We start from the raw sequence: 22,593 nt of genomic DNA, 5'->3' as shown, positions 1-22,593 counted from the left end.
GGTATAATCTTCAGTTTCTACCAGTCCCAGGTTTCCAGTTGCCTGGTAGTACAGAAAGGGATGCAGAGGAAGGCTGGGCCACAAGTCCTGTTGCCCATGGAAAAGAAGGATATGAGGACAAAGTGGAAATGATGGGAAAAATATAAAGTATCCTCTCCTGCACCCCAATGGAGTATAAGAAAAGGGAGGGGGAGGGAGGGAATCAATAGTTAGACTTACAACCCAGTTTAGACCAAAATGATGACAGGGCAGGGGGTGAGCAGGGGAGGGCATAGGAAACTGGCAGGTGAGCTCCTTATACACGAGAGCCGCACCAACGTGAAAATGCCCCCCGTCTGATGAAGCAAAAGGAGACTTGAAGTAGCATCTCTAGGCCTCCCCGGGCTCTTTGGGAGAAGCAGGGGACTCGGGCATCCTCACAGGTTTTGAGAGGGACAGCAGGATGGCCCGCCATAAAGATGCGACGGCCTAACCAGGAGCCAAACAGAGGACAAAGAGGAACCCGACGTGAGGCTGAACCAGCACAAATCAGCCGAGGCACAAGTCAGTGGGCTCCAGCATTCACATCGAGGTCCAAAGAGCAGCCCTGACCAGATGCCCCGTGGCAGAGGCCATAGCGGGGCAGAGACCAGCGCAGGGACTCACAGGCAGACCTGGGGCTCCATGCCCAGCCAAGGTGAAGACTCATAACCCTTTCACTCCCCCCTGCACATGTACCTGAGATCCAGAGGCCATCTGGGTGGAGTGAAAAGGGGAAGAAATCCAAGGAAAAGAAACAAACACTAAGCATGTATTCAAATAAACTGAGGGAGGGATCCCAACCAAAGCAAACCCACTGTCGCCCCGGCACTTTAGACTCATGGCCGCCCTTTATGACAGAGTAGAGCTGCCTCTTTGGGCTTCTGATGCGATGACTCTTCCCAGGAGCAGAAAACATCGTCTTTCTTCCACAGAGCAGCTGAGGGTTCCAACGACCGACCTTGTGGTCAGCCGCCCAATGTGTAACCCAGATGGAGGGACCACTAACCCAAAATAGAATACAGAAATGTACCTTGCCCCCTACCCTGCCTCAACATGGGGGCCTGGGCTCTGCTAGAAAAATTAGTTCTGCAGGAGTGAGGGGATCTATGTATCGAGAAGAGAAAGGGTCGTGCCAATGGTTAATGGGCTTGACTCCCAGCCAAACGGTGACAGCTTAAGGTCCCTCCAAGGCAACTGGGCAGAAAGGCCTGGCTATCTGCTTCTGAGACATCAGCCACGGGACACGTTCCGGAGCACAGTTCTACTCTGACACCGACGGGTTCACTGCAAGTTGAAATCAACTCAGCTGCCACTGATGTACGTACAAGGAGCACCAAAAAGTTCGTGGGAAATTTTCACTGAAGTCCCCTCACATATGATTATATACTTATACGTTACATCTGAACAGTTAATGCAGAACCCTACTCAATCATTGTGTTTATCAGTTACCCTCAAATACGGCTGCCGATCTCCAACACCACCTCCTCCATCCAGACTATCATTAACCATTTTTTTCCCTCCTCACCATTATTTCTTGACTCACCCACACTAAATGAACTTCAAACTAATCTCCCTGCTTTCACTTTGTCCATTCGCTTCTCTACAAAGTGCTCTTTGTTGACACGTAATTGACTCAGCACGCCATTCTCCTCCCTGGCTATCACTGCATGTGGAATTCCACCCAAACTCCCATGGCACCTTGCAGAACCTGCCGTCCTGCCTCCTTCCGCCAGGAGCCAATCCGTCCGTACTCTTCTCCTCTGTGGTCCAGAGAGTCCACCCAAATTGCGCCGCTTCCACCACGAGGCAGTGGCCATCTCCTTTCTGGCTCTGGGCCCTCATACTTGCTGTGACCCCAACAAGCTCATCACATAGCTGGCTCCTTGTCCTAAGTCTCAGTCTGAGAGTCATTACCAGAGAGAGGTCATCACTCAATAATTCGAACTCCATAAATCAACACACTCAAAAAAATCTTCAACTCACTGCCAACGAATAGAGAATCTATAGGACAAGAAAGAACTACCCTTGTGGGTTTCAGAAGCTGGAACTCTTGATGGGAGTACAAAGCCTCATCTTCCTCCTGCAGAGCGGCTGATGGTTTCAAACTGCTGACCTCAATGTAGCCGCCCAACATGTAACCCACCATGTGACCAGGCTTCCTTAAATCAGCATAATGTCATAGAAATAAAATCGGTGTAAAAAATGTTTTCACAGCTTGATTTGTGCTCTTTAACTGCATCCTGTTTATGTTCATCTTTGCTCTGAACTCGGTTGGAAATTACACATTCATTTATCTCTCGTTTTACTTATTAACTATTCCCCCACCTGGATTGTGAACAGGAACCATGTCTATGTGGTTGCTGCTGTTAGGAGCCACGCAGTCAGTTCTGACTCACAATGACCTTTGGACAACAGAATGACATGCTGCCTGCTCATGGGCCATCCTCATAATCCTTGCTTCGTTTGAACCCATTGTAGCAGTCCCTTTGTCAATACACTTTAAATAGGAACTGAACGACAATGGGGGAACCTGGAGCTAGCAGTCCCGAAGCCATGAAAACTAGACCAGGCAACTCACTCTGTCCTATTTGCTTTCTCTGCGGGCACTGCAGACATAACTCTTAATACCTTGCACCTCAGAAGAAGGCCACGAGGAATATCCTGTGTAGCAAAAGTGATTCTCAGTGGTCATGCTCAAACGTGGTCAAGGGATAACGAAGAGACATGGAAAATTCCAGAAGGTTGTAGAAGCATTTTCCTACAATGATTTTATTCCCATGGCTTTCTCCTAACTTACGTAGCCTGAGTTATTGAAGGATTGGGGAACACGAAGGGGGTGGTTGCTAGCTTGCCACAGTTCATTTGAATCGTTTTCACTGACTTCTTGGCCAAGTAATGTAGACGCCGTTAATAAAAGAGGCTATACCTCACAATGCACCGTGCCGAACCAAATCACACAAGCTACGAAGAGTATGAAACTGAAACATGCTGAGTATGATTTTACAATAGCAAAGCCAACAGGCCTCCCTTTATTACTGTTGTTATTTTTCACCATGTCTCTGAAAGGTTGCCACTGGGATTTAAAATAAAGGGGCTAGCAATATGAAAAGAAATATTCTGCACTGGCTTGATGGGAACATTAGAGCAAAACCAGCTCAATAGTTACAGATAGAATGAATAATGAGTGGCTCCAAAAGCCTACGGGATTTGCTTACACAAAACTGGTTGTGGTTTCAGACTTCCTATATGGTTCAGATAGCCAATTCTCATCAAGCAATGAGACACGGTTACCTGGGAAGAACAGGGCTGTGTCTCTTGAAGTATAGCTTCCTGTCTCAAAAATATAAACTAAATGAACGCTCAGCAGTCTTTTGACCTTAGAGATGACAAAGACTTTTGAGTGGAAACTTCAGCTAATCCCATGAGGACGCATTGGCCTCTGCTTCTTCCAAGAAAAGGCATAGAGTAGAGTTGCCTTTATTTCCACTTCTACCAGCTTATTCTCCAACATGAGGTCCTGGGCATGGCATAACTTTCTCTCTGCCGTAGACCTGCCAAGTCGGCACAGGGAACACAATAACAGTCATAATAACTTCAATATGCTGGCAGCCCACGAGTCTATGGTTCAGTCTGGAATGGGAGAGGATAAATGGGTGAAAGGAAAGAAAGGCAATAAAATACGCTCCTGAAACAGAAACGCTTTCTGCACACTTCGTTACCACTTATATCCACAGAAGCAAAACTACCAGAATAGTGACAGTAGAGATGTGTTGGCTGGCCATCCATTTGATTGGTCAATCATTCACCTGGCATATTGTTAGTGCTTTGTATTCTGAGATATACAGAGAGAATGAAGAATTCTGGGGATGGAAGAGTCCATCTGAATTAGTTGTTTGGGGGCTTCAGGATTCCCAAGGTCAATTCTAACCCCACCCCCCAACACTGAGGAAATAACATGCATATCACAATTCTTTTCATTCTACCAAGTGAAGTGAGTTCACATCTATCTGTTATCTTCTAGCATCACTGTTTCATAAAATAAGTTACATTTCAGGATCAGAATCCTAGGAAGAACAAAATAAAACATTGTATAGTCAGTAGTTGCATCAAAGTTTAAGAACAGATGGGATTCTAGAACAAGCGAAGGGAAAGGACATGGCTGGGAAAGAGATCAGTGCACATGAAAGTATGCTGGCTACAAAGCACACAGAACGGTTCTCCAGTTGGATTGCCGGACTCCGGTGGATGTGTAATGAAGAGTGATGAAAAATGAGGCTGGAAAGAGCCACAGACAGATGGCCATTCTAGAAAGACGTGGGATCCTGGGCGTTGTGCCCTACAGCAATGGGAGGATTCATTGATAATGTTTTAGGAAGAAGTGATGCGATCGGAGCTGTGGATGGTGAGCTCTATTTGGTGAGGCTCCGTAGGCTGGCTCACAACACGTGAAGCTGGCAATCCAGGTGAAGCTGTCACTTCGCTCCAAGGTGGGGAGAGAGAGGGCAGGGCCAGAGCAGGAGCAGGAGGGAAAAAGGAAATATTCCAAGAGTAAAAGCAACCGTGTTTAGCGGCAGATTAGATGTGGGAGACCTGGTGTCCAGCCTGGGTGGCAAAAATGATGTTTAGTGGGAATGAAATGGATTTACATATTGGGAAGGAATAGGAGCAGTCATAGATGAATAGCATAGTTTAGAATTTACTTTCTGCCAGCAAAATATCATGTTCCCACCTTTCAAGGGTGGCATTGTTAACAATGTATAGATCTTCAGTGTTGTGGGAATAAAAATAAAAAGTTTATAGATGAATACTTGAATGATTTTCATAGTTGAAAATCCTATTGTCAATTGGTTTTGTTCAGTGGCAATAAATTGCTCCCAATCTTCTTGGAAAACATGCAGAGGAAAAAGAGAAAGCAGAATTCCAAGATAGAAAGACCCTTGTAAAGACCCTCATTTCCTTGAAACCCAGAAAAACACAGTAATTTTCTCAAGTAACCTGGATTCCTGTTGGCATAGTAATTACGCATTGGACTGCTAATGCAAGATTGACGGTTTGAAACTACCAGCTACTCAATAGGAGAAAGATGAGATTTTTCCACTCTCAAAAAGTTAGTCTTAAAAACCCGCAGGGGCAGTTCAATCCTGTCCGATAGTGTTACTATGAGTCAGAATTGACTGGATAGCAATGAGGTTGGTTGGTTGATTGGTTGATTAGAACCTAGGTCGATAATGGAAAAATCAGGACTAAAATGCAAGCTGCCATAAATCTAGCCCCTTAGTGACTGGACTTTCCACAGGGAGACTGAGTAGCATTTCAACGCAATCCCATTCCCTCTCTTGTCCTTCCCATGGGCATTCCTCAAACAAGTTCCTAAGAATGCCGATGAACTATCTATCATTGACTGTTTCCCTCTGGCTTTCTCATATAAGTCCTAAAATTCCCTTTAAAAAATAAAAGATGAGGTCAATACCTTTGTCATAAAATATTAGCTATTCTAATTCTAGAATGTCCAGGGGGATAATTTTTTTTTAACTAACCAGCAATAGGTGAAGACAGCTCACAAAAGAGAACCATTTTTAGAATCTGGCATCTTCCTGACAAGTCTGAATACTGTCAGGTACCAACTTTGACCTAAAGACTGTAAACTTGAATATTCCCAGGGAGGAAATCCTGAGGTTATTTTGCATTATTCAAAGGCACTGTATGCTATTAGGTCATATCTACACAACCAGAGGGAATGTTAAACAATTATGCTGGTTGATTTATACAGGGGAGTGGGGGCTTGTTAAATAGGCAAAAGCTGTTATCTGGATCTCAAAATTGGAGAAATTGAGCATGACTCACCTATTCTGAATGTCAGCACATCATGAATTCACAGACATGACATGAGAACAGAGAGATGAAAACAGTTAGCTATTGATTCTACTCCCTTTGAGAGCCAGCGTAGCTCCTCCAGGGACCAACTTTCCCCTTTTTCCTTAAAACAGCCTCCACTCCCCACTTTCCCACATGCCTGCGTAGACCCAGCTGGGAGAAATGTAGACCAACTGCTATCAGTCGGATGCCAGTTATTGTGTCCCTGGATGTGTGCATGCCCTCTCGACTCCTCATAACTATGAGGTACATTTTCCAATCAGGAAACACACGTTAAGAAAGGGATTCAAAACTTGCTCAAAGTCATACAGCTTGTCAGTGAAAAAGTCAAAATCAAACCAGGTGTGTCTGCTGCCAAATCCCACGACCTTAACCATGATACCTTGCCTCCACCAAGCCAGCATCATCTCCCACGCCAACCCAGACGTAGACAAAACATTTCCAGGAGCAGAATGGACTCAGAGTCAGGCACAGTGCATGTGGTCAAGGACAGAGGCGGTAAAATGGATTTCAGACACTCAAGTGTGCTCCTCTTTCCTTGTGAATATAAGGTGTCTCTTTCTAGTTAGTCTGACTGCGATTACAGGGTTTGCTCTCCTGGCCTCTGGAATTGAACTCAGCGAGGCAGCAGAATGTTCAGGGTCCAAGTGCACACAGGGCAGTCAGTGTGCTAGTGTGCTTGACAAACTAAATCCTAAAGTTGGAATACTTCTTCCCATGTCTCTACCTTCCTGGAAAACCTGTGGTTAAAAATAGTGGTTTAACTCGTCTTGGCAAGGTCTAATCCTGTGCTTGCTTCAGCAGCACACATGCTAAAATTGGAAAGGTCTAATCAGTTGTCCAAACACTTTGATTCTTACTCCCACTCTTCTGACTCAGAGAGAATACCAAGGGGTAGCTTTGAGAGCCATATCTATACTGCCCCTAGATGCTGAGTCAGCACTTAAACTAATAAGGTTTTCTGTAGCACTTATGCAATTTTACTATCCAAGAGATCCCGGAGAGTTTAGGAGTTTTCTAATAGTGCCCAAAGCAAACCAAAGTTCATACTCTCCTTTAGCTCAAAGGTGGTCCTCACTCAGGAAATCAGAGTAGACTCGATCGAGGTTTCTACCTCAGAATTGCTGGGAAAAGCAGACAGCCTGATGGTACTGCACATTTAGTTATTGGACTAACAGGCTTTTGTGCATTATATACCTCTGAAGGTAGAGAATGCCAAAAGAATCTTATCCCAATACACCATAAAACACAGGAACGCCCTTCCCATTTGAGCCAAAGATTACCTAACTCCCTTCACCTGCCTGGCTCATACTAAGCAGTCGATATATATTTAGTAAATGGTTATTTTTCTCTGTTGCTTTTACTGTGAGAATGCTGGTTGAAAAGTAGAGTCACCAACATCAAAAGTATGGAAGAGAAAACTGTAAGTTCATTTTGCTTTAAGCAGACCCAAAGTAAACATATATCATTCTCCAGCAGGACAAGAAAAAACAAATGAGCAAAGTCCGTTTAATTTATTCCTGAGAAGATGCACAGCAGAACACAATTAATCAGGCAATGTATGAAAAGATGAGACAGAGGGAAGGGGAGCAGGGAGGGAGGGGAGAAATGAGGAGCTGATGCCAGGGGCTTACATGGAGAGCAAATGTTTTGAAAATGATGAAAGTAACGATTGTACAAATGTACTTTATACAATTGATGCATGTATGGATTGTGATAAGAGTTGTATGAGCCCCCAATGAGATTTTTTTTAAACTTGAAGTGGAAAAAAAATTAGGAAAATGCAAAAAACAAAGCAAAAAGAACATAGAAAAAAAACCAAAAAATGTTTAAAAAGAAAGAAAAGATGAAATACAATCCAACTGGATTTCACACACAACTTTTAGGGAATTGCATAGAATGAGACTGGTAGTAAATTCACTAAATCACTTGTCTCAAAGCACTATTCTAAACACCACTGTTTAGAATATCCACAACAATTCCAGACCTGGCCTCTCCTCCCTTCTCTCCACACCCATGTACTTCCCCCATGTTAGCCTGGTTAGTTTATACTGGGGTCTTAGTAGCAGGAACTTCCAGACTCTCCAGGAAAACGTCCCTCATTCTCCAAACCAAGAAACCGCCTGTTCCCATCTTTGTCTCGGCGTTATTCCACCACACTATCATTACATACTCCCATGTCTTCTGCTTAACTAAGATTCCTTTTCCTTAAGGGAGGAATAGGTCGTAATGCATTCTATTTCTATATTAAGACTAAGCATAAAGTTGTTAAGAATAAATTCTCAATAAATATTTGTGGAATGGATGAATGTATCTATCACAGACATAAAATTAAATCAGATTTTAGGTGTGGTTGTTAATCACCTGGAGATAAATTTAATCTGCAAATGTACATGAAAATGGAGGGTCTTCAATGAAGTCTGAGTGTCTTACTGAGTATGACACGGCATGGTGGAGGAAGACAGAAAGCTGTAGCTAAGAAGCAAAGTATTTATAAGGAATCCCTGATGAATAAAGGTTTGGCTGGGTGTAGTAGAGAACATGAACACAGGTGCAAGTACAGAGAAACATGAAAATCGCTGGAGGTTGGGTGCTCTTGGTCAAAGACCGTATCTCTGATCTAAATCTAGACCACCCCAGCTGCTCCTACACATGACAGCGCTGTCATCACCACTGTCCTATGTGCACAGCAAGCCTGGGGTCCCACATTCCAACTCGTCAGTGCCATCAAGAAGGACTAAGTAGTTCTTACCAACATCAACAATAAACTCTTAAAAGCAAATGCAGCATTAGACTCCCCTGGACAGCCTCTCACCTGCTGATTCTGGTAGGCCGTGACCGTGGTGAACACAGTCTCAGGAAAGTTGAACGTTTTCACCCCGTCCCCAACTGGAACAGGCTTGGTGGGAGAAAGGTCGCTGCTGAAGTCCTTGCGAATCACGTGAACCCGGGGCTGGTATTTGTGCATAGAGTGCAGAATGATCTGAAACGAGAAGGGAACATTTCTTAGCAAGGTTGGCTTTAAGGTCCTTATAGCTCTCCAAGCTCACGTTCAAAATGAGACAGAAGACAGCAGCACTATGAGAAGAGCCCAGGTTGGAAATGCGATGCACAGGAAACGTGAACCCCGTGGAGGTGTGTTATTTGCCGTCAAGTCAGGTCTGCCTCATGGGGACCCTGTCTGTGTCAGAGCAGCCCTGTGCTCCACAGAAAGTTTATGGTTGCAAGTTTTGGGAGGCAGCTCCCAAGGCTTGTCTTCTGAGGTGCCTCTGGTGGGTTTGAACTGCCAAATTCGGGGTTAGTAGTTAAGCCCTTAACTATCTGCTCCATCCAGGGGCTACTTGTACCTGCCCAGGGCAGGAAGGGTGAGTAACTGGATGGCATCAGATGGGACCAGATCAGGTATCTCAACCAGGAATAGTGGGCACAATATGTGTGCTCTGACTGGATGAACTCTGACTGGCCACGCTGGTACCACTGAACAAACGCCACTAAAAGTTCTTAGAACTTCTTACAGGTGACAAGCTGTTTGCTCCAACTTGAAATGTTCAGCATGCCATACTGTCTTTAAATGCTATATATTATTTTTTGGCATGGGTTGTGTTTCTGGAAGCTTCTTTTATGTGGGATGAAAATGAAAGCATGTATGTACCCCTTCCCTCTTGAAACTGCCATGTTTTAGTTTCTTTTGCATCCTCTCCCAGGGCCCAGTATGGACCCTAGACTTCAGTGAAAATCAGTACATATTTTACTATATGCAGCGCTCCAGTTACACCTGGGAAGGTGTCCGACCTAATCTTCTTTCATAAATTCCTTGACCAGTCAGCCAAAGCTGTCACTTCCATTGCATCCTCTGGGTTATTGCCTTATAAGTTAATCTACTGAACGCTGTTATTTCTTCTACTGTTTTTTTTTAATGCGTCATGTATTCCTGTCTTACTCCCTACCACCCACCCCCGCCTCTGACTGAACTGTAAGTTCTTGTAACACAATGATTTTGTGATGTTTGCTAGATGTTGGATTTGTAATAAGTCAAATTTCTCTAAGTGAATAAACAAACTTTCATGCTCCTTTTTAAGACTGAAAAGGGCATTAGGTGTCTTATATGACCTGTCTGGAAAGTCTTTGAACTAGTTCGCACTAGAGTAGAAGGGGGAAAGGGGAGATAAGATTCTTTGACTCACATGTCCTTGATCATCCAATTCATTGTTGGTCAGCTTGAGCTTGTCAAAACTGACCACCTGTCTCATCCACGTGTCTCCAGAAGCTAGAGAATCAGGGTGGATATACACTCTTGGGGGCACAGGGGAATCAGCATTGCCTGCCACCATCCACTTGGAGCTGTGATACACGTATCTGGAGGGGGAGAGAAGAGAGCTCAGAAACAGGTGCACAGAGGGGATAGAAGCCCAGGAAACAATAGAGGTAGGTGGGAGAGAGGATAAGAAAGAGATAACAGAAACAAGGAAGTAATTGTGGTGAAATAGAAAATCCAAAGGAGAAAAAGAGAAAGGGAGATAGCAAAGAAAATGAGAACGAGATGGAAATGAAGGAACATGTGGGTTGGGGGAGGGCAGAGAAGTTGGTTAATGGTCAATGTTACCTCTCCCAAAAAGACCCAGCCCCTTTCTTCCTTTTCCCTCTCCTTGCCAAATACCCCTGAATGCACTCAGGCAACGCACGTGCCTAGCAAGGGAAAAGGTATTTGCTGCATCCTCTTACCTTGCAAATGCAAACCATGCAAACCCTTGGCCAGTTGTTCAGGATTTTGTTTCTTACTAAGAATGTCTTCCATGTGCAGACATGTGCAGACAACCTTCAAGTCTCTCACTTGTTAACCATTCGCTTGCTAAGAATCTGAATTTGGAGGCATTTCTATAGAAATGCAATACTTTTCACTCAGTTCATTTATTCCCAGAAAGACTACCAAATAATCTATTTGATGAACCTGGTTTTGAGCTTCATCATATTCTACACTATTTCCCGCAAGGCAATTGGATATGTGATGTTCGCAGTAGCAAAGGAGGTCGGTTTACCAGACTGCTAATAGCCCTATAGCTTCAGTTAGCTTGCTTCATGAATCTGTCATTTTGCTGCTTCTCATGCTAACGGACCATGCGGGGCCTGGATCAGCAAACAGAAGCACTCAGTTAAAATCATCACTCCCGGTGTCCTGGGAAACAGATCTGAAGCACCTTCTCTCCTAAATCCTACAATGCAGACCACATATTTCTGACCAGCTCCCCACACTTCCTGACCCAGTCTAGTCTTCTTTGTTAATCTCTCACCTTCAAATGCATGGGTTTATGATCAAGGTCTCATACTTGACATCTTTCAAAAATGAGTCATGATTCACTGATTTAACTAAGAGCTCAATGTCACTGAAAAGAACTACAAATAAGATACCCAAGAAACATGGAGGCTTTGCAGGATCTGAGTGACTTTGAAGAACTTACTTGGCAAATTCATTAAACTCATATTAATGAACAATAATTCTACCTAATTAGGTGTTCTTCTAGAAATCCTACCCAATTCTACCCACCACAATCTGCCAGATATGTAATTAATTGAATATACTGCCCTACCTACCTTCTCCAAAATAAATCATTCCATTTCATCCAGCATTCATAAACCCAGTGGTAACTTCTTAATGATTTTCAAGGTTAATTGAATTAGTTACTCACCCCCCTTGGAGACCTTAAAGGTTTCCTCTCTCTGAAGACATAGGGAGGATTCCAGACCTTCCCATTCCTGAGCTCTAATTGCTGACCTCTAGTTACTAGTTAATGCATAGGTCACTGGCACATCCAACCATTCATTTTTCCCTATGCAGTGCCCTGAGATGACGCTTCAGCCAGTAAGTTTAAAGAAGCCTTTTGGAATGTGGTTGATGCCCCAAGTTGCACAGCCCATAGTCACCGTTACCTGTATCTTTTATTGTCCACAGGAACAATGTCCATCGCTATGTAGTACTGCTGGTGTGGATCTAGGCCAGTAATTTTCACTCTCATGGCAGGAAACATTCTCCTAGGAAGTGGAAGAAGGCAGTAAGTTCAGGAATAAGAAATGGAGGAGTGGTAGCAGTAAAACTTGAAGAGTCTCTTCTTGTTAGGAGCTATGAGCACATTGAAGCCCAGTGTACCCCGATTCTAAAAATTGGCAGATTTTTTCTTATGTTGGCAATTAGCATTATAAAATATGCTGGGGATTTAAATCACTGAAACAGCACCTCTCCTTAACTGAAATTGGCCAATTTGATTATTCATACACTAATAAGGGGCATACTATGTCAGTCTATACGTAAGTTTTTTAAACACCAAACTCAGTGGCAGCAAGTTGATTCCAACTCATAGTGACCCTGTACAGGGTTCCCAACGCTACAAATATTTACCGAAACAGCCTCATCTCTCTTCCGTGCAGCAGCGCGTGAGTTTGAACCACCAAATTTGAAATTACCTGACAGCACCCGTAGGACTCCTTGTAAATTATACATTTCACTGACAGCCATTGAGTCACTGCTGACTCACAGCAACCCTACAGGACAGGGTAGCACTGCCCCCGTGAGTTTCTGAGACTGCAACTCTATGGGAGTAGAAAGCTCTTTCTCCCGAGAAGCGACTAGTAGTTTCAAGCTCTGACTTTGCAGTTAGGAGCCCAAAGTGTAACCACCCCCCACCAGGGCTCCTCTAGATGATACAGAAATGGCATAATTCCCTTCTCAATCACATGTGTATATTAACTTCATTATTCGTTTATACTTAATGACACATAAGCATGTGAAGATAGCTGTGTTGACATGTACGTTGCCAACTAGACTATACTATTCTCACATGTACTATCAAGTATGGTGCAACTTATGCTCTCACGCGCTTCTCAGTTCAAAAACAAACCGTCTAACTCACTGCCATCAAGTCAGTTCTGACGCACGGCACCCCTACGGGACAGAGTAGAACTGCCTCTATAGATGCCTGAGAATGTAACTCTACGGGAGTAGAAAGCATCATCCTTGTCCCTCGAAGTGCTTGCTGATTTTGAACTGCTGACTTGTGGTTTGCAGCCCAACAAGTGACCCACTAAGCTACCAAGACACCCTCTTCATTACCCAGAGGTAATAAAATATTTCCTGGTCACCTACAAGAAGAACCCTCATTACCCAAGGGGTTTTCCTTGTCAGTGACCATGAAAATCTTTTTGTCATGTAAATGGAATCATTTAATATGTGGTCCTCACATACGACTTCTTTCACTTATTTTCAAGTTGCATTCATATTTTAACATGTATCAATCAGTACGTCATTACTTTTTTAATAATGTTATTGTCATATGCCCTTTCAAAAGTTGTGAAATCACCCCAATCAATTTCAGAATATTGTCTTCTCATACTCATTATTGTTAGCTCCCCATTTACCCCCAACCTCCCTTGCCATGTCCCATGTGGACTCATTGGTCAGGACAGAACTGCCCCCGTGAGTTTCTGAGCGTGGAACTCGTTATGCGACAAGAAAGCCCACCTTCCCCCCTCAAAGCAGTGAGTGGTTTCAAACTGCACCCCTTGCAGTTCTCAGCCCAACTCATGACCACTAAATCACTAGAACTCCTTTGCCATGCCCCTTGGGAATTATTAACCCAGTTGCTTTCTCTATAGATTCACTTATCCTGGATTTCATATACAGAAGATCATACAAAACACAAACAGGAAGCGAATATCCATTGAGTGAGTCTGTATGAGAATGATTACTCTAAATAATCACTCAAGAAGATAAAAAGGAAAGTGTTGTTTCTTCCCAGAAAGTTGCCTACGTTGAGTTTTTTGTTTGTTTGTTTGTTTGTTTGTTTGTTTGTTTGTTTGTTTGTTTGTTGTTTGGTGAATGCTTGACAATGTATACAATTTTCTGAGAGTTCTCAAGCTGTCAACATGTGTGTTAGAAAAGAGCTCTGCAGAATTGGGAGCAAATAATAAATGAATTCTAGTGGCCTCAGGCAATACCTTGTTTCTACCACAATGGCTTGTTAAACTTGCCAAAGCAAGCAAGATCAGGATATGGCACTTTACAACTACTCTTCTAATTGAAGAGAAGCAGAGAGGGAACAGCCCAAAAGAGGCATTACGTTTCAAGAAGACCAGTATAAGGCTCACCATTCTTCTGTAACCATCAGAAAGAAAAAAACACCAAGCCCTCTTGGGTGCCTTTCTCTTAGGGACCAGACATAAAAAGGGCTCAGTTCAAAAAGTTGGGTTGGTCCGAATGTGCCTTGGGGATACTTGTATGCAAAATGCTGCTATAAGCTTAACCATCTGGGGCCAGTTAGTCGAGCTGGGCAAAGCACGGTGCTAATGAGGTCAAGGTCACAGGCTTGATCCATATATGGCTTAATTGGCTTTGCTCCATTTCATGGTCATAGACCATACCGCGACCTCAGACAGCCATCTTGCAAAAGTATACTGCTTGGTTACATGTGAGGCTGCCTGTGATTCACTTCACTACGCCTTCTAAGAAAGCAACTCAAACATCAACTGCCTTCTGACATTAGGTCAGGGACATCATAGCCTTCTTTGAGGGAAGGACCAAGGCATAGACCTTTAATATTACTGATGGATACGTCTCCAGAAAATCACAAAGAATAATATGTAACCAGTCCTTCATTCCCACTTTAGTGCTTTGCAGCTCACACTGGGATACTATTTTAGATTTTCTATGCCCCTTCCCTCTTTCTGCAACTTTCATTAGAAAGTCTTAAATTGTAGTTGCAGCCAAATGAAATCTGAGGGTGGCCTACTCCTAATGACCAGCTCTAACGTTCACAGCGGGCTAGGTACGTTGAACCACATTAATTCTGTCCAAATATTTGATGAACTTGGTCTATCCATTTAAATCCAGATTGTGTGATTCCCTTCTTAGTAACCAGGATTCATGATTGACCTGTATGTAGAAATGGGTAGAGGGCATCTTATTAAAAATGGGGACAGAGTCCTCTCACTTGCCACCTGAAATTTTAAAGACAAGATTGCTTTCAGTCACCTACAGCGACTGTGTTACTTTGAGACAAATGGATTTTATTCTTGTTGACTTCGAGAAAAGGAGGCATTTGGCCTTGAGTAGAGAAGTTACTCACCTCTTCCCAGTATTCAAGTTCTAAAATGCATGGGCCGTATGACTCTGGATGAGGCATTAAACACTGTCAACTATCCAACAAAGGAATGGGACTCAAGGTCCCCACCACCAACCCGTGCTTTAAAGTTCCCCGACTGTTTCAATGCCTGTCATGATTGACCCAAAGTTGCCTTTTTTTCCTTTCCCAGAATTTTAACTCAGAATACCACGTGAAGTCATAACTCTGGAGAAAAACTGAATTTTTATATTCCACAAAACAAGTTGTATGTTTGGTTTTAATATTGCAGCTAAATATCAGCCAGTTTTTCTGTCTTTCAAATCCATTAATCCCTCCAAGGACCTCTGTCCGTGGTGCTGATTGTACAGATCGTGTTAGTATCCGCCAAGGCTGAGGGGTCTGCAAAGGACAGCAGTTCTAAATGGGCAGGATTCTCTTCGGGGCAAAGAGTGACTACGACTCTCGGAGGAGAAATACGGAGAAGGATTCATGTGCAACTAGAGTTCTAAGAAAGTGGGGGTTCTAATTAAAATTGTAAAAAAACTGCATAGAAAGGAAAATGAAGTGGAAAGAAATAAATCATTTGGGAGAGGATGGAGTAAACTCATAGATGAGACATTCTTCCTCATATGTTTCTGAGGTGTTTCAGGATTTTCTGAGCAGATTAACACGCAGCTCTGAAAACTCACTTCCTCCCTCACTGCCATCAAGTTGATTCCGACTCACTGAGACCCTACAGGGCAGGCTAGGACTGCCCCATGGGTGTCTGAGACTGTAACTCGTTACAGGAGTACAAAGCCCCACCTTTCTCCCAGGGTGGCTGATGGTCTCTTACTGCTGACGTAGTGATTAGTAGCCCAACACATATCCCCCAGGGCCCCTCACAGCTATGAATGCAGAAGCCACAGAAGTCATTTCTAAACCTGAATGAAGTATTCCAATATGACTAAAGAATAAACCATACAACTCTATTGAAATATCTATGTCTTCGTGAATAAAAGTAAATTTGTGAAGACAGAGATATGGGAAATAAAATGTTATGGACGAAATCATGAAAGGCGGTCACAGGAGAAATATCAAGAAAGCTCTAAAATGAATGAAGTGTACTGAAGTGTAATTTACTGAGTAAGAAGCCTGGTATCAGGAATGAGAGGGACTGGGAGACGTATACCCTGTGGAGCTACAGGGAATACGCAAAATAAAAACTGGAGCATCTTATAGGAAACATAAAAGTGTAATTTGATTTCTCCTCTCACCAAATGAATTCCCTAAGCCACCCCCCACCCCCTCAAAAACAGAACCTAAATGGGGGAGGATTTTCTTTGCATTGTTAGTTTCTTCCAAACCTTAACAACCCAAAATGCCCGGCAGAAGTAGGGCAAAGGCCGAGCAATGGAAAAGAGGCAATACTGAAGATTAGTCCTGCTGTTCCTCCTCCTAACATGCCTTTAATGGTTTTAATCACGACTAAAACTTGGGTAAGGGGGACAGTTTTAAAAGAGAAGGCAATTAACAAGACTTCATGCTCACGTCAGCCTGAGACTTTTGCGGTACTATATGTTACTGGGGAGTTTCCAATGTGCATTCAAGGCAGCTGATCCAGTTAGAACATTGTTTTTATTTTTAGTGTCCATGTTTATGAAAATTGCTTACAAGCAATAAAGTGGATCTCTTTAGGCCTCCATGAGACTACATAGATTGACTTCAAAAAATTAAAGTTGCATTTTTCTTAATTTCAATCAATTATTCCTATATACTCAAAAGAGTCAATCCAGATTTAATTTGCTCTAAACTATTTTCATTTTTTTAATCCAAGGGGCAAGAAGTACAAGTATTTCTTTTATTTTTAAAGAAATCATATTTATTCAAGTAGATCTTGCAAAGATGGTTATACAAATAATTTGATTTACTAAATATAAATTATTTTTCAAGTAGGAAATACATAGGGCAGTTTTCTATGACTTAGCAAAATATAGATTTTTTCTGATAAGTTTAAAGTGTGTTATAAGTTGTTTATTGGTTCATCAGCATTTCAGACATAACCCTGTACTCCATTTCTTCTCTTTCAAGGCAGGGTAAACAAGCCAAACTATTGAGCTCTGACCCTTTTGCTTCTTTAATTGTTAGCAGCTAGTCTGCTCCATATCATAGCCACCCCACGTACAGCAGAGAGAAACACTACCCAGTTCTGCACCATCTGCACGATTTTTTAAATAAATACTTTTATTGGGGGCTCTTATATCTCTTATCACAATCCACACAATCATCCATTGTGTCAAGCACATTAGTACAAGTATTTCTTAGTGCAGAATTATAAATAGTTAAGATCAGCTGGATAGATTTTTCTGAAATTCTGGAGCTTTATCTATGTGGCCTCAGTCAAATTAATGACTGATTTCAAGCCTCTGCTCTCCCACCCATCAATGGGATGAAAATAGCTTATCTCATAGTCAAGTTTAAATGAAGTAATTTATGTGGAGTGACCAGCACTATAGAGATACTAAACTATCAAAAATTAAATGATACCAGAAAAGGAGTAACTTCACTGAAAATGTGTATCTCAAGAGAAATTGTGTTTTTTAAAACTTATCATACTAATTAAATATCTTGCAAGAATTTCCTCCAGAATGCAAAGAATACTTGGTAATAATTTCCAGCCAACAAAAAACTACAAGGGATCACAAATGGGCTCAAAATAAGCACCAAGCCTAATTCCTACAAAGTCTGGTACAAGGAATGTCTGACCGCTTTCAGTGCCTGAGAGGATGCAAACTGTTGTTTGATGAGCAGATTATTTGAAAACTTTAGATCGTGAAGTAAGCACGTGCTTTGGAAAGGTACCTTTTAGCTGCTAAGACACACACAAAAAAAAGAACACACTTCATGGTCATCAAGCCTCTTGTGACTTTGGCCACCCTACAGGAGAGGGGAGAACAGCCCCTGTGGATCCCCCAAACTGTAATTCTTTATGGGAGGGAAAAAGGACAAAAGCCACATCTTTCCCCTGAGGAGTGGCTGCTGATTTGCCCATGTGAACCTGACAGCGCCCAATATGCAACCACGATGCCACAGCGCTCCCCTAAGACAGCAAGGGGCTCCTGTGTTCACGAAACTGCACTGGAAGGGGAGGACCATTTGCAAGAACAGAGGTGACCTAGTGGCTCATGCAGGACAGTAGCAGAATCACAGTACACACACCAGGGCCACTTTACCAGTCTGCCCAGATGCAGGAAAGCGAGGCCAGGTTCCTGTGACTCCGCTGACGTGACCATAACTAAATGGGCAACCGCTCCTGCTTCTGTTCTTGGTTCTTTGAATTTGGTCACGGGGCCCAGCCTTCCTTACCTGCCCGCTTTGGTGATGATCATTTCGGTGCCGATATCATGGAACCTCTTCCAGAGGTCAGCGCACTGCAGCTCCACCTGGATCTCTTCCATGGGGCACAGGGCAGCAGGCACCGGGCCTGCAGCCGCAGAGCTCAGGTCACGGTGAGCGTCAAAGGAGCAGGCAGTCCGCTCAGGGAGCACCTCGGAGTCGGAACCAGTACTCTGCTCGGAATCTGGGAAAGGAACCATCCAGATGAGAAACTGCTCAGCATCCACCTCCCCCGCCCCGCCACCCCCACCCCACCCCCCAGAAAAGGGTGTGAGCGAACAAAAATGAAGCTGGGGAGCTTCAGCTTCCAGCACTCGGGATATTTTATTTTTATGGTTTGTTCTTTGTGATTTACAGCCTTCTTTCGGGGTTTGTGTTTCCAACATGGCATCTGGCATTTGCTGTTGGAACAGCTGAAGAACAGTGGTCCATGGCCGGCAATGTGGAGAGTGCGAAGGTCACCGTGTGGAACAGAATGAGGCCAAGTGCGGGTGATAACATAACTAACCGAGCCATGGCCAAATTTTAATAAATTAAATATAGCCCTTCCTCCAACTCTAGGTTAGACCATTCCACTGTGGGGGGAGGAAGGAGGGCAGTGCTAACAACAACGTCTTCTTTCATTCCGCACCGTCACTGCCTATCCGGGAGTTCTTTGTAAGCATAGTCATTTCTCATCCACTTATACGTCCTGATCCTCAAAAGTAATGAAAACTTGTTTGGGTTCTTTAGAAACACTTTGTCATATGTTTAAGGAAATGGCATTTGCTAAGGGCCCAAGCAGACCATTTTGGATTTTTAAAAGTCTGTGGTGAAGCAAGGAGGTACGCATATGGAAAAAGTTACCCGAGAAGGCGGCAGAAACAAAGGGAATAAGTGAGGTCAGGAGACACCTTGATTGGTTTCTGAAACACGGGCAGAGGGAGGGGTGATCCAAACGGGAAGTCAGGATTGAGAGCAACCAAATAAAAAGCCGGCCTGCTGGGCCAGACGGTCCTTCCCTGTGTCTTCGGCACTCAGAGCAGGAGGGCAGGGGGGCAGGGGCGGGGCATGGATATAGACTGATGGAGAAGACCAGAGTCTGATTTACCAGAAAAGGATTTTTCCATAGGCTGTTTTTGGTTTGGTTTGGGGTTTTTTTGTTGTTGGTTTTTTTTCTTTTCATTTTACTTTTAAGGACTTGCTACCAAGAAGGGAATGTCCTATGACTTTCCAAAGTCAGATCAGCTCGTACAATTTTCTCAAATCTGATGATGGTGCAAGCCAAGTCTAAGACTCTGGTTCTCGAATCCACCCTTAACATGCAGGACTCCAACTGCCTCCTGCCTAAGGAAGCACATCCACAAATAAAGGTTTCAAGCTCCGGTGTCTCTCTGGCAACGGACTTTCCAATGATCGCAAGGTCAGAGTTTCTTGGGGACAAGTTGTCAGCAACAGTAGGATGAATGAAGGAGAGAAGAGAGTGCCACACCACCTCAGAGATTCCTAGCAGATCCCTATGTCTGGGAATAACCCATCCCAGAATTCCCTTATTTCCTTTCCTTCGAGCCCTGGCAGGTTTCTTCCTCTAAATCCGGGAGCATCTCTCGCAAGACTCCCCGCAGCTTTGCCAGTGTTCCCGGAAAGCCAAGTGCCCACAGGGGGTCAAATGTGCCCGACCTCCATCCTCCCAGCCCCACTCTCTTCCCCACTGAAGGGCATTCAGGTCACTGAGGAACTGCACCCGCTCCAAGGTGAAGGGGAAGTTCCGGACCCAAACTTGAGTTTCCACAACTCACTCGGCCTAGACACCACCTTCTCCAATGAAAACCAACAGACATTTTATAACTAGGTTTTGAATGTCTAAGCATATTGTTTTATCCCATGGACTACACGGCTCTAATGGGGGAGCTATTTTCGGTCTCCTTCAAGCACTGAAAAGTGGACCTGCTTCTCGAAGGTGAGAAGTGCTGCTGAAGGGCAAGTCTCCCTGGGAGGCTGACCGCACAGGCCTCTCAGCAGCAGGAGGGGATCACGTGGGCACTCACGCAGTCAAGCGGAGTAGTCGGATTCCGCAGACTTGGATGCCCAGGCCTCATTTTGTTTCTGTGATATCCCAGGAGTTCCTCACTAACCGTGAATATTGTGAATTGTTCAAAAACTGCTCAAAACAAACTTTTTTTTAAAAAAAAATAACCTTGTCCCACCTTTGGGAGCAAAGTGTTATGCAATTGCCTCACTATATAGTGTTATAATAATGACAAGTTGGACAGAGACACCCTAAGTAAGGCCCACGGGAAATTTTGACCATGGCCGATCATTTCCCTGGTGCCTCTTTAGGAACGGAGAGATAGCTGTGCACAAAGTGATAAATATTTATTGGCAGCCAAGTCGAGGTTGAGATTGGCACAGGGATTACAGTGGGACAATTGGGAAATAAGAGACTCTATTCTGAACTCACTATATTATCTGGAATAAAAGATAAAACAGTTACTCAAAATGTACCTGTTCAGGGGCTAGATGAAGAACCTGAGACAAGGCCCTTAGCCACAACGGCCTATGTTCTCACCCTGTAATTAGAGGGCTTGAACTGAAAACAGGCAGCATCTCTTCCACCTCTAATGGCAAAGAATATAAGAATACTGCGATCTTGGTTAGAACCCCCAAACCCAAACTGATTGCCTTCAAGTGAATCCCAACTTCTAGTGACCCCATCTGACGGAGAACTGGCCTGTTGCATTAGCATTTCCAAGGCTGTCGAGTCTTCAGAAGCAGACCCCCATTTTCCCCCCATGTTCCAGTTGGTAAATTTCAGCAGTTGATCTTTGGGTCAGGCCCTTTCACCACTGTTTCAATCCTGCTCCTGAAGAATAACCTCAGTTAGAAGCACCAAGTTTAAAACTGCATGGGCAAGCCAAGTTAAAGGAAGAAAGGACAGACTTGCGGGCACAGATTCATATTATCATAGAAGTTAAAGAATTGAGTGGGTGTGCTAGATGGTTTTGCAATTTAAATCAAAACCATCAAAAAGCACCTATCAGCATGTGGTCCTATATGAGGCTCCAGGTAGATGATTTGAAGCAGAAGCTTCCCAATTAGCTTTGATTAATTATGTGTTTATTGAGTGCTTAGTGTGCCCAGCATGGTGCTAGATTTGGGAAAAAATAATCAAAGAACCCAGTGAGATGCTTCTTCAAGGTACTCAAGCACAAATGGAGATTGAAAGCACTCATAAATAATCAGAGACCAACACAAATCCCACGACACTATTCCCCACACTATTACGTATTGCCTCACATGTCTCACATGGAACCTCAGAACAGAGAGGGCTCCAAGTGGACTGGCCCAGTCCTGGGCACCCACGGTGAGAAGAAAGTCCGCTTTGGTGGGAGGACAGGTCAGTGGAGGTATAGGCAGTAGTTGCCTATTCAGAGAGAATTTTCAGAGACAGGTGTTTGCTTCTCTAGAAATACTCTGAGTTCCTTGATTCTCTCTCCCTCACAAAATAGAGCCTAGTGCTGTGCATATACAGAGTGAAGGCCTCCACCCACATTTTCAAAACATGAATAAGCTGTGTCATTTCCCATTCTCAATTGTTTCTTGAAAACAAAGCCGTTGCTATTGAGTTACTTCTGACTCACAGGACTCTACAGGACAGAGCACAACTGCCCCCATAGGGCCGCCAGCCCTGTAAATCGTGATGGAAGCAGGTTGTCACTGTTTTCTCTTGTGGGCACTTGGTAGGTTCCGATGGCACCAATTATTTCTTAGATAAGGCCATCAGGAACTAAAATTAATGTTATATGTTTTTGTTTTTTAACGTCCAGACCAGCCCAATCCATCTGAGAGAGAAACTATAGAACAATAACCTTAAACTAAATATCTGCAAGTCAACAACCTAGATAAAAATAAAATTTTGTCCTTTTAAAATGCATTTCTAAATCACAGTTATATAATAAGTTCAGGAGAACCAGACCAATAATTTCAGGGTGACCAATAAGCTATTAATTTGAATGTGTAAGCAAATTATTCAGTCAAGAAGATAAAAACTACATAATAATCAAATCAGAAATAAAATAATTCCCTTGACAACCAGAAAACATCTTTGTATTTTCAAGTTCTTACATTCTTGGCAATTTGTGATTTCCTGTCTCCATTTGGATAACCCAGAACCAGTCCCTGCCAATTAGATGCTTTTATTTACTTCCCTTTATCGAGGGAAGGAGCTCTGATG

General features: G+C 43.5%; 1 protein-coding gene across 1 annotated transcript in view; it reads right to left on the bottom strand.

Annotated features, from left to right (window-relative positions):
* TBX15 (T-box transcription factor 15) overlaps window positions 1-22,593 on the bottom strand; it is a 114,837-nt gene that overhangs the window by 36,446 nt on the left and 55,798 nt on the right. Inside the window, exons 2-5 of the mRNA XM_004714873.2 lie at window positions 18,351-18,564; window positions 11,821-11,922; window positions 10,080-10,251; window positions 8,711-8,878 (exon numbers count right to left, since the gene is read on the bottom strand). Coding sequence (XP_004714930.1) covers window positions 8,711-8,878; window positions 10,080-10,251; window positions 11,821-11,922; window positions 18,351-18,564 — 656 coding nt within the window. The remainder of the gene's footprint in view (window positions 1-8,710; window positions 8,879-10,079; window positions 10,252-11,820; window positions 11,923-18,350; window positions 18,565-22,593) is intronic.

This window comes from Echinops telfairi, unplaced genomic scaffold (assembly GCF_000313985.2).
Source record: "Echinops telfairi isolate 266 unplaced genomic scaffold, ASM31398v2 ScPeMD7_7466;HRSCAF=8504, whole genome shotgun sequence".
Taxonomy (NCBI): Eukaryota; Metazoa; Chordata; class Mammalia; order Afrosoricida; family Tenrecidae; genus Echinops; species Echinops telfairi.
The sequence above is the reverse complement of the archived record's forward strand: the minus strand, read 5'-3'. Positions and strand labels throughout refer to the sequence as shown.